This window comes from Montipora capricornis, chromosome 10 (genome assembly GCF_036669925.1).
Source record: "Montipora capricornis isolate CH-2021 chromosome 10, ASM3666992v2, whole genome shotgun sequence".
In the NCBI taxonomy this organism is placed as follows: Eukaryota; Metazoa; Cnidaria; class Anthozoa; order Scleractinia; family Acroporidae; genus Montipora; species Montipora capricornis.
Window position 1 is genome coordinate 18411888 of NC_090892.1, and position 12500 is coordinate 18424387.

At 40.6% G+C, this 12500-nt stretch overlaps 1 protein-coding gene across 1 annotated transcript; it reads right to left on the bottom strand.

Moving 5' to 3' along the window:
* Positions 1-11125: 11125 nt before the first annotated feature.
* Positions 11126-11839, bottom strand: LOC138020372 (uncharacterized). The gene is made up of 2 exons (XM_068867372.1): positions 11536-11839; positions 11126-11349 (listed from the first exon to the last, which is right to left on the bottom strand). Exons 1-2 carry the CDS (start codon positions 11837-11839, stop codon positions 11126-11128), a joined length of 528 nt encoding a protein of 175 aa, XP_068723473.1.
* Between the last annotated feature and the right edge of the window lie 661 nt (positions 11840-12500).

A 12500-nucleotide genomic window follows, 5' to 3' on the forward strand; every position in this document is an offset into this window, starting at 1 on the left:
TGATTGTGTGAACACAAGTTAAAAAGGGAAAACAGCTCACTTCCGCTTGCCGCCCTAAGCTCCATAATTCTCTACTTGCACAAATTCCATAATACACCTCTTTTACCTCAAAAAATGTTTTTGATCTCCGCTTGGGACATATCATGTCCCAGGAGAAATTGCAAACAATGATTTTTAAAAAAATTGAGGGATAAAAGAGGTGTATTATGGGATTTGTGCAAGTAGTGAATGGCAACCACAAATGAGTATTGAAACGGTTGCCAAGTTTCATTGGGTCAACTTTAATTCTCTCTTGGAAACACGTGCAAAATTTTAGATATCACGCAGTTCTTTACAACATCTAATTAATACATTGGACTAGTATAGAATACAGTTCTTTTTGTTCAGGATGAGGCTCTATTCTGTCCATTGTATAATTTTTGGTGTCTATGGCTTTCTGACTTCATCACGCGAGTCGCGTCCATGCTCGTAGTGCTACTGATCATAAAGTGGAATTGAGCTTTGACTTGTTAAAAAGGCCTCTTGTTCTGCCTTATTTTAGTAAGTTAGACGGAGACCTGGTTGATACAAGTCATGGTAAAAAAATTGAAAAAGCTTGAACGTATAAGATCGTCTTGGAAAAGTGCTCCATCCGTATCTTGAATCCTTTCCAAACAAGGTTTCCTAGGGTCTTATGCATATTCATTCATCAATTTAATTATGGACCTCACGGGACGTTTGTACTTGCGTCCTTCACAGTATTCCAGTCACCAACCAATCGGCGCTCATTCCAAATTCTCAATGGAAATGTGTCTTAAACCTACATATTGGTGGGTATCTGTTCAAGATGATTATCAAAAGGGTGCAGACGATATGGAATGTACCCTTTAGAAGAAAGATTTCCTTGAATTAATCAGGATGGTTTACATCTGATCCATTCTCTGCTGTGTTGGCATGGGCCTGATCAAAGACCACCACTGTGCTCTCAAGATAAAGTGATTCTTTGATCTTCATTGAACAGAGCAAAACCTCGTAAACCGATGACATGTTTGCTGCCAGTGCATTAATTGGAGCAGGATATCTTAAGCAGTCCATCCATTCATGAATTGCTTCGTCTATGTAGGGTCGTTCCAGGATTTACCAATTTTTTTCGTTTGAAGGGCTGTCATGTAAAAGCATTTTCTCTTTCCTCAATTTGGTACCAAAATGCGCGCGGAGCACCATTGTTAAGAAAATATGGTAACCCATCGATTTTTATAACCATGACGTCATCGAACGTCCGTACGTCCGTACGGACATCCATCCCTTTATGTATGCTAATGTGACCAGTATCATGCTAGTTTACAGCATACATCTTTGATATTGGACATCCATGTTTTGTGGTCAACACTGAAGGCCAGATCAACACTAATGGCCATCCGTCAAACTGACATTGGACATTTCCTTACAATTACACGACGCAATATCCCATCTAAATATGAGAAGCTTATCGCTGTAAAAAGAATGAAAACAGGCAGAATTAGAGCTTCAGTTCAACAATAAACACTTAATGACTGGTCCCGAGGGAAACAGTTCATTTTGTTTCCCGAGAATCTCAATGTTTCCCCGAGGCGCAGCCGAGGGAAACATTGAGATTCAACTGCACGCTGTGATCACGTGCAACAGCGGTCAACATTTGGCGGGTAACAGTGAACTGTTCCCCGTTTGACGTAATAGTTTTCGCAATGTTGCCCGCTCATGGCATTTGGCGGTAAACAGTTTCATTGTTAAATGCCATGTGACCATGAACTAGCCAATGAATGGGCGCGCTGTAGCGGGAAAAACTCCAGCTATATAACAAGAAATAATGTCTATAAGCAAAGCCGCGCTGATCTACAGTATTAAGGTCTAAAAACCACTTTGAAGACGGTTAGCTTTTACTTGTTTTGCTGGGTACTACTATGTCAATACTCTAAAAAATTCGATTTTCCAGGAGCTTGTCTCGTTAGTTTAATGGATATTGGAATATGCAAGGAGAACCCATCGATCCGGGTTCAACTCTTTGGCTCGCCTAATGTGAATGTTCTCTGCACATTGAAATGTTTGTTTCTTTGAATCTGAAGATTGTACGTCGTTAAGTTGAATAAAAAGGGAATGTCAGTTTGAGGGATGGCCGTGAGTGTTGATCGTTTTGATCACGTGACCATATCGCGGACTCAAGCTCACAGCTCATCGAGGTCAGCTGTTTTTTTTTTAAGTTGACCGCTGACCAGGTACTGGTCTTTCGTTTGGATTGCAGGCTCAACCCAGGTTAACTCACGTAAACATAAACGAGGCATCATTTTTCGCGCGCTTTCTGTTGCTCGACGCGGCTACACCGCCATACTACATCAACTATAGTTCTTACACAGTCAACGCTTTTCGTGTTCAGGTGGAAAACGGTTTGGAAGATGTTTTCTTTCTGCATTTTTTGCTGGTTTCAATCCAGTTTGACATATCATGATATCTGTGGTCCACACTGGTCGCTACGCAGTTATTCACGTGAAGCATCGGAGGGATATAAACTTAAAGATGCCTAAGTCTTTATTTTTAATTTGCCTAAAGCTGCTTTTTTCTCTGTATTTCAATTTTTGGCATATCTTTAGAAGCTCTGATAAGGTTACATGATGCCTGGAGGACCTATGTCTAGAACAGAAACGAAAGGAGAGCAAAAGAGAACGACACCGAAAAAACAGAATACCAGTAATAGCTCATACTTACTGGAAGAAGTTACGCTACAAATTGTTTCCTTATGCACTAAACCGTTTGTTATTTTTATGGATGCGTTATTTAAAGTGGATGCGTATTCTAAAAGGTGGTTTAATCGAAAATCAAATTTTTGTTGTCAAGTGAAATTAAATAACAATTATCTGTACTCTTTTGGACATGGAGAAAAAGTTGATTTGTTTGTTTGTTTTGCTCTAAAATGCGAGCGAACAAGTGCTTTTTTAATCCGTTTGCCCAACTGGTTTTCGTTGTGCCTCGACAGTGACAAGAAAATTTTGCCGTTATGCTATTAACACGTAATCTCAATGAGTTGTCGTAAAATTAGAGAGGAAATGTCACTAGCTTGTGTTTTCAGAAGTTTGTTTAAAGCACCTACGTGTTGGAGCGGATCGTGTTTGAAGTTCGTTCTGTCTTGGTTGCATTGCCGTATTTTGCCGATTCTTGTTCCAAGCCAACCTGCGTGTTTCAATAAAATACATAAAAATGTGGATGAGAGAATAATTAAAGTATACCAGTAAACCGCGCACCGGTGGCTCAGTTGGTTGAGCACCGGGCTGTAACCCGGGAGGTTTTCGGTGTTGTGGCTGTCCTCTGCATGTGTGTATAAGGGCAGGTGGGTATAGCAGGTCCACATCAGCTGAATAGCTGCCAAAACTTCAACCTGCTCAAACAAATAAATAACAAACAAACAAGCAAACAAACAATTTTAGCTTGATTCCTGTTCGCTGGCTATTGACAGTTGATTCTGAAATGGCTTTTTTCCCTTTCCATTCGCTCGCTGAGGGTGTGTTTGTTTTCTTTTAAAACTCATGTGGTTCAAGAAAAATTCATTGCCAGACTGGTGAATTCCAAAGTAAATTTCACTCGCAGAACTGATATCGTACTCATGGCTTCGTGATTCATGCGACATCGCTTTTTAGCGTAAAATTTACCGTGGAATTTACTAGTTAGACAAATGAAATTTTTCTATAGACGAAAGCAAAGAAAATGCTTTAATTATTAAAGCAGCAACAGAAACATCAAAACGCGGACAAGGCGAAACTTTTCATTTTCGTTAACCCTACAGGCAGTAAGAATAAATAAACAGGGAGCTCCGCTTTTAGGCTTGGCTAAATCTATGTCCAGGCAAAAATCCATTTGATTGGTGGCTTGTTTGGGTTTACGTCAGTTTAAAAACCTGTGAGACTTTTTCTTTGTTTTGTTATAGCTCGTGGTAGGGTAAGGTTATTGTTTGATGTCTTTTTGCTCTTTTGTTTTAATTTGTGTTACGTCCGTCCATGAGTTTCACAGGTTTTTACACCAAGCATAAGTGGCTCTTTTTGTTTAAGTAGCCTCATACTAATGAAACGCCTTGCTCATGAGTAGTAATTGTACTTTGGGTGTTTTGGAATTTGAATGTCAGCTTGTTGTGCGTGCAAAATGTGTTTTCAGGCGTTAGCAGAATAGTTTATTGTTATAGTTTATTGCGATTTAGTCGTGTGTAATGTCGAATATTTAAGCTTGACATTGTCATCTTTTCGGGAGTTCGCTTCAGTTCAGTTCAAGTTAAGAAATACGCGAAGGGCAGCCGATCAGTTGTCCATAATTTTTTAAGGCAAGCTAAGCTACAGTGCAGTTTCCATTACTAATTTTCCTTCGGTTGTCCAGTCCCGGATCCGAAACGAATGTAAGTGTGATTTCTTTCCGTCGACTTCTTCGTTTTAAGTTGGCTCGCTTTCAAGGGTCAGGTCATTTTGTTCTTTTTCATTTTAGTTAATTACGTTTCGATTACATTATACTTTCTTTTCGAGTTTCGGTCCTTCAATCTCTACCATGCAGATAACCACCACTGATCCATAATTAAAACTGTTATCAATTTTACACCGATTAAACAAACCTGGAGATTCTGCAGCCATTGATTCTTTTGTGCAAGTCACATACAACAACAGATTTTTTTGAAACATTACATTTGATTGGCAGAGTAGTCCAGGCTCAACACCAGCAAACTATGTGCCCTTCTCTTTGTGCATTCTGTGCACTTTCCTTAACGTAGCATGGAATTTTATTAATAATCACGGTGGTCGGACGAGGCCTACGGTCGACAAAGTTAATCTGCTCTTATATTTCGTGATACAGTGAATGTAAAAAAAAGTGGATGGTGGTCAAAAAGACTCGTTTGAATTCTCAGAGTGGATTGTGACATCATCATCCCATAATGTGCGCATCGTTATTGTTTACCGACCACCGTATTCCGAAGATCATAAAGTCTCTATATCTGTATTCTTTGACGAGTTCTCTGATTATCTGGAATCTCTTTTACTTTGCAAAGAGCAACTGCTAATCACAGGAGATTTTAATATTCATACTGACAAAGGTCATCAGGATCCGATTTCTTCGATTTTTCTAAACTTACTTGAATCATTCAATCTACAGCTACGTGTTACTATGCCCACGCACCTCCATGGTCACATTTTAGATCGTATCATCACTCGTATGTCTGAGAAACTTGTACATGGATCACCTCAAATTGATCGCTATACATCTCTGATCATGCTGCCATTTTATGCTGGTTATCATCATACAAACCTGACATTTCTGTTAAGTCCACGACATTTCTGTTAAGTCCATCACCTACAGAAAGCTAAGATCGATTGATATGAATGTGAAAAGTGATTTGGAAGATTCCGACATATGTGCGGTTAATCATTTGTATGTAGAAGATGTGAGTGGAACAGATTTGAATGCTATGGCCTTAAAATATAATGCTACACTATCATCAGTGCTGGAGCATCATGCTCCCTTAAAAGTTGTTACTAAGACTTTAAGACCTACTGTCCCATGGTATAATGAGCTCATTGTCTGTACAAGAAAGTTGCGGAGGAAAGCTGAGAGAAAATGGAGAAGAACTAGAACAATGGAAGATCTACAAGTATTTAAAACTAGAATAAATGTGACTTTCCTGTTGAATAAGGCAAGACGTGAATTCTACTCTGAGTTTATGGAAGAGAACAGTGTTGATCAACGCAAACTTTTCAGAGCTGCAAATGAGATCCTTAATTGGCATTAAAGAGAACTTAGTTCCTACATTCCCGGATCAATTGAATAAAACTTCACTGGCAAATGACATTGCAAGGTTCTTTGTGAAGAAGATAGGAGCAATCGTGGCTCAGATGGCTAGTGCAGCTTTCGGAGCGAGAGGTCCCCGGTTCGATCCTCGGTGACTTCAACGTCTGTTTCGACTTTCCTCTGACCCGTGTAGCTATAGCTTTAAATCCTCTTAAAACGGAGCACTGACAGAGGTAGGGGGGTAAAGGGCGCACCATCGGCTTCCATTGATACCAGCCTCGTAGCTGAAGAAACTACCGACATTAAATAAAGTGACTTTACCTTTTTTACCTTTATTGATGACATTCGAAACGAAATAGAATCCACATGTGCTATTTCATCAGATTTGCACGAAGTACCGCCAGACCCTAAAGTGGAATGTGCGAAAGTTGTACGATCATTTAAGCAGTTGTCTGAAGGTGATATTAGTGCAATCATAAAGAAAGCCGCCAAACAATCATGTAATTTAGACCCAATGCCATCCCAATTGGTGGTCGGCTGTCTTGACCAATTGCTACCTATTATTACCACCATCGTTAATTTTTTACTATCACAGGGTGTTTTCCCTGAAGCGTGGAAGAATGCGTACGTCAAGCCTCTCCTCAAAAACCTCGGTCTTGGTACGGCTTATAAGAATCTAAGGCCAGTAAGCAATCTGCAGTTTCTATCAAAAGTAACAAAGAAAGCAGTTTTTGACCAATTACATAGTCACCTGGCTGAGAATGATTTGTATCCCCTACTGCAGTCCGCATACAGAAAGCAACACAGCACGGAAACGGCACTTTTAAAAGTTGTAAATGACATCTTCCATAACATGAATCGTAGACGTGTTACATTATTAGTCCTGCTTGACTTAAGCGCAGCATTCGATACAGTAGACCACAAAATCTTACTACAGAGACTTGAAACATCATTTGGAATTACAGATTCTGCACTAATGTGGTTTAAGTCATATCTGTCGGATCGTTCGCAACATGTTATCGTAGACGGTGCATACTCTGATAGCACTGAATTATCTCTTGGAGTACCGCAGGGGTTCTGTTTAGGGCCGCTGCTGTTTACCATATATGCTAGCAAGCTCTTTGAGGTGGTCAAAACCAGCTTACCAATTGCACATGATTATGCAAATGACTCTCAGCTGTACTTGTCTTTTAAGCCAGACAGTGGGTTAAGTGAGACAGAAGCTATAACATCGATGGAGCGTTGTATCAAAGCAGTCAGAGCATGGATGTTAAAAGATAAACTTAAACTGTAGGAAGAAAAAACGGAATTCTTGGTAATAGGGACGCAACAACAACTAGACAAAGTATCCCTTGATGAAATGACAATTGGACATTCTAAAGTTAAAACAACTACTACAGCGAGGAGCCTTGGGGTATGGTTCGATCGTAACATGAAATTTGATACCAATATAACGAAAATGTGCGCTATGGGACATTTCTATTTATACAACATAAGGAGAATAAGGAAGCATCTCACATATGAGTCAGCTCGTACACTAGCACAGGCAACGATAATAGCCCGATTGGATTATTGTAACAGTCTTCTTTATGGGTGCTCTGATGGTCAAATTAAAATGCTTCAGCGTTTGCAAAATATGGCTGCTAGACTTAAATGTAACTCTACACGTTTTTGTCGTATCACGCCGTTGATATTCAAACTACGCTGGCTACCAGTCAAACTAAGAATTAAATACAACATTTTATTGATGACTTACAAGGCAATACATGGACTATCACCTGATTACATACAAGGTCTAGTTCAAGTCAAGAAGAAATCACTATACAATCTCCGACCTAATGATGAAGTTTTATTGGCTTCACTAACTTTTAAATCAAACAAGACAATAGGAGACTGAGCTTTTCAAGTGACAGCACCCTCTGAATGTAACAAACTTCCAAAATCACTTAAGCTAGAGAACGATTTGAAATCTTTCAAAGCAAAACTTAAGACATTTTTATTTCAAAAAGTTTATTATTAATTTTTTTTTTACTTTCTTCAATATACGATTATTTTATATACTTCTCACCACTGTAAATATAATCATAATTAGTCATAAATTTTTTAAACATTGTAAATAACCTTATTGTTAAGTGCCTGAGATCATTTACCTATGGATCATGCGCTAAATAAGTACTCTCTCCTGAGAGAAGGTAGTAACAGAGCGAGTTTGTTCATAGCGAAGCAGAGCCAAAAAAATATATAAACGGCTTTCTCAATGCGCGCAAAATCCACAACTTTTGAAGAGGAATACTGAAGGGACACAACGAAGTCAGATTGTGGTCCAAAGACCAAATTTCTTTCTCTTTTAGCTTCCCACTTTGAAAATACTAACTGACAATGTGTCTTGACTTCTAAAATGACTGTAGCTCCATTTAATATTGAGTAGGTCCTAATTAGAAAATGTGAGTAGAAGGTGACCACGATGACATTTTACTCCATTTTATAGACGTAGAAATGCAACGACAACGAAATAGTTTTCCTCTTTTGATGTTGTGTTCTGTTGGTGGCTTTGCCAGTCAGCGCTCGATATGGTAAGTCTTAACTAAGTAGATTAATTATTTTACGAAGTTATATAGGAGACAACATAGTACTTTTTATATCGGATCAACATGATACAACCAACATCCTATCACTAACTGAACATCCGAAAACTAAGGAAGTTTTTGCCATACCAAACTTAGTCCACGCGATTGTTTCTGCAATGCGTCCAATGGCGAAGGTGGACCGTGGGCCAATCAGGTATACTATATCACAGGTGAGTGTTAATGGCATCCGTTTGGCAACTATAAATGCGAGGACTACAGGCTAAGATACAAACTATTGGAGCGAAGCGTAGTCTCTGTGATAGCCTCCAGGTATGGTGAGTCATTGCTGGCGGATATCTTGGGCATGCTTTTGTGAATTTCGAGTATAGCTCACTGGCCTTCAGTTGCATGATAATATTCAGGTAATCCAGGTCGCCATGCGATGATCATGATCATGATCATTCTATGCCAGTGCCGCAGCGAACCAGACCGTTGACAAGTACGGCAGATCTGCAGCCTGTGGGTCTGAAGGCGAAGGCAGACCATGGGCCAATCAGGTTCACGTCATCAAAGGTAAAATGTCGATGAAATGTCTATTAAATTCTCAACCAAATAAAATAAAGTGTTTATTGCAGACAAAAGACCTAATGAATCGATGCGAAGGACTAGCGTGTTCTTCATCTTCATAAAACACTAAATTTGCATAGTCGTGTTCGTTGTCACTGTCTTCGACAGAGGACAAACTTGTGGTGAAATGGTAAATAAGAAATAGGATAGGAAGTTTCCATTTTCTCCGATTCTTTTAAATGCTTTGTACAGTTAATTCGATTTTGTTCGTGACCATGAGCCAATCAGGTTTGTGCCATCAAAGGTAAAATGTCAATGAAATGTCTATCAAATGCGCAAAAATTAAAAACGAAGTGTTTTATTGCGGACAAAAGGCCTAATGAACTAGAGCGAAGGACTAGCGTGTACTTTATCTTTGTAAAACATCCGGGGGAAGTACTAAAAAAGTTTAATACGGGGAGGCTCCGCTCTCCTTACCCTCTTATATACCATTTTGGCAGAAAAGATACCCCTTTCGTATACCTTCCATTGGAAAATAACGAAAGGTCCTTTTAAATACCTAAATGACAGATTTCCCTACCCTTTCATATCCTTCGACTCGTGAAATCCCTACTCTTTCATAGACCTGAAACATAGCCTGCGTAACAAGCGTTCCTGTTCGTTAGAAGAGCTCCGAAACGATTTCTGGAAACTGGCCGCGCGAAAGTTAGGAAAAGAGACTGAGGAAACGCTTGCAAGTAGACCCCATATTTTTGAAAAACCCGTTCGCCCTCGAACGGGGGGGCTTCTGATTGGTGCGGCACAGTCAAAATGACTGATAGATGACAAATTTTCGACCAAAATGTTTCTTGTCAGTTCTAGCATGACAAAGACAATGGCGGAAGATGTGGAAGGTTTTGAATCGTGTGTTGAAGTTGAGCGAATCGGTTCTCGGTTTTACATTGAAAAGGGAACAAGAACTGTCAATGCGCCATATCTTTAACTTTATAGATGTAATTGCTGTTTTGCCAACAGAATTCGGAAAAAGCTTAATTCTTCAGATGTTTGTCATGATGTACGAAGTTCAATTAAAAAGAACGAAGAACAAGTGTTCGCGCCAAAACTCGGGCAAATGACACGTTGCGTTACACGTGATGGACTGACCTTGGTACTGTTTTTGAGTTTGTGTTATATGTGTTGTCGTTTGTTGAGAGTAAATCGTCTCGAAAGTTTACTGTTTTTGTCGCCTTGAAACTACGTGATATGTTCCGGAACATCTATTAGCAGTGCGAGGTTCATGGTACTTTGATGAATTTTGAATTGATATAAAGACTTTGTGAGTTGAAATGTCATCGAATGAACTTGATCATGAACCCGACCACGTGCAATATGTGGACGAACAAGAAATGCGTGTCCTCGTTGGACCCAGCCGTTTTGACAATTTTCGAAAGGAAAAGGCTAAGAGCAAGTTATTTCGCCGAAAGGCTTCTGAAGTCGTGAAGAAGCCGAAGGAAACTATCCGATTTGAGTCAGCCAGCGGTCATGGTGCACCCTCGCGTGCCAGTGAAAGTGAGATGCATGTGTCATGGATCTACAAGTTGAACAAGCAAGGAGAGAAGCTCAACTCCGACTGGAAGAGGAGCGCAAGCGAGCTGAAAATCTCGAACAGGAAAGGCAATTACAGGAACACCGACGCATAAGAGAACTCGAATACGAAGCCGAAAAATTGCGATTAGAAGATCAGCTTGACATCCGTACTGAAGGTAAAGGGGACCAAGAAGATATTGAGAGTCGTTTGCGAGATTTTGAAGATGCCGAGGATGAAACTGTTTAACGTGACATTAAACACCAAATATCCGAGAATGTAGAAAATCGTGAAAACGCAGCTGTCCCTTTACCTCAGCAAAATGTGAAGTTGCCGTCTCCGATTAAATCGTCCACTTTGTGCAAGCAGACTCCCCAAATCGATCAAGCTTATTGTGACACTGAAGAACGCCTCAATGGTTTGTGGATCAAAGAGCTCCCGGCTAAGCAGCGTACAACTGGAGAAACGAACTTACAGTCAACACCAGCGTTCGTGTACGAGTTCAACAACGTCACATGACCTAAACACGTGACAGCTGTCAGGACCTACATGATGTAACGCAACTCGAATGACAGGGGATCTGAAATTCGAATACAATTATAACTGAAATACATACTTTACTTTAGATCATAGTTCTCCGAAGTGTTCTTATTACACATTAATCCTCGGTCTCCCGAATCTCCAGTGGAGAGAGTCTGGTCATTGGTCGCTTAAGGGTCTTGCCATTAACCCGTACGCTCACCACTCGCACAAGGCCGTCAGGGCCAGGGTACGTCTGCTCAATGCGCCCAACATTCCACAATCGCCTCACAGTTCCAGGATCAATAACAATGACAACATCTCCAACCTGCAAACTGTGGTTACGGAAGTACCATTTCAAATCTGCGGTAAGCATTCTTTCATTCATCGGTTCCACACATGCCGAATGAGCTCTTGTAGTCTTCTCCAGCGCTTTCTGGGATTAAATGGCTTGGTGTCAACGCTCTCCGGTACAAAATCACCACCTGTCTGCCCGATCAGAAAGTGATTCGGAGTCAAGACACGGTCGTCGTTAGGGTCATCACTCACAGCTGTTAAAGAGACTTTCTACCCCAATGAAGATTGTCTCCAACTCCTCATCATTAACTTGTGCATCACCGAGTACAGCAAAAGTAGCTCGTTTTGCTGACTTGATCATAGATTCAAATACTCCACCAAAATGTGGCGCTGCAGGTGGGTTCCATTTCCAACTCAGTCCTTTATTGGAGGTCATCCGTTGTATCTTGTCGTGGTCTAAAGCAGAGACTAGGTCTCGCAGTTCCCTCGCTGCGCTTACAAAGTTCGTTCCATTGTCACTTAACATTCGCTGCGGCCATCCTCTCCGAGCAGTCATTTTAACAAAGGCGTGAAGAAATGCATCAGTGTCTAAAGACGACGCTATCTTTAAGTGGCAACAATGGGTCTTCAAACAGAGAAACAAACACAAATAGCGCTTAGCTCGCACTCTCCCACGTCCTTGCTAAGTTAAAAAAGGTCCTTTAAAGTCTACTGCACAGCTCTCGAAAGGTCTGGAGGATTGCTGCAGTCTAATCTTCGGTAACGGCGCCATTTGCCGGCTTGCTGGCTTTGATCGAAGTCGTCTTGCACATTCAAAGCATTCTCTCATGATTCTTTTTACTTGTTCACGAACAAGGACCACCAAGTATTAATCCCGTACATGATTAATCGTATAGTTAAGCCCCGTCTGATGACCCTCTAATTCATGGTAGTACTTAACGATCAGTCCTGTGACATGATTCCTCCTCTTAGGCAGAATGATTGGACACTTTACATCATATGGGAGATCGTCCGCACGTCGTAGTCTGGTGTTGCACCTCCTAATGCCATTAACTAATACTGGATTAAACGGTGCCAAAGTAATTCCTCTTAGGATTTCCTTAGTCCTTCTCAATGCCTCTATCTCTGCTGCATACACCTTGGACTGAACCTCCCGAATGATAAATTCCTCAGCGTTTTGAACCTACAATGGCTTCAGTTCACCCTTCTCTCTTTGC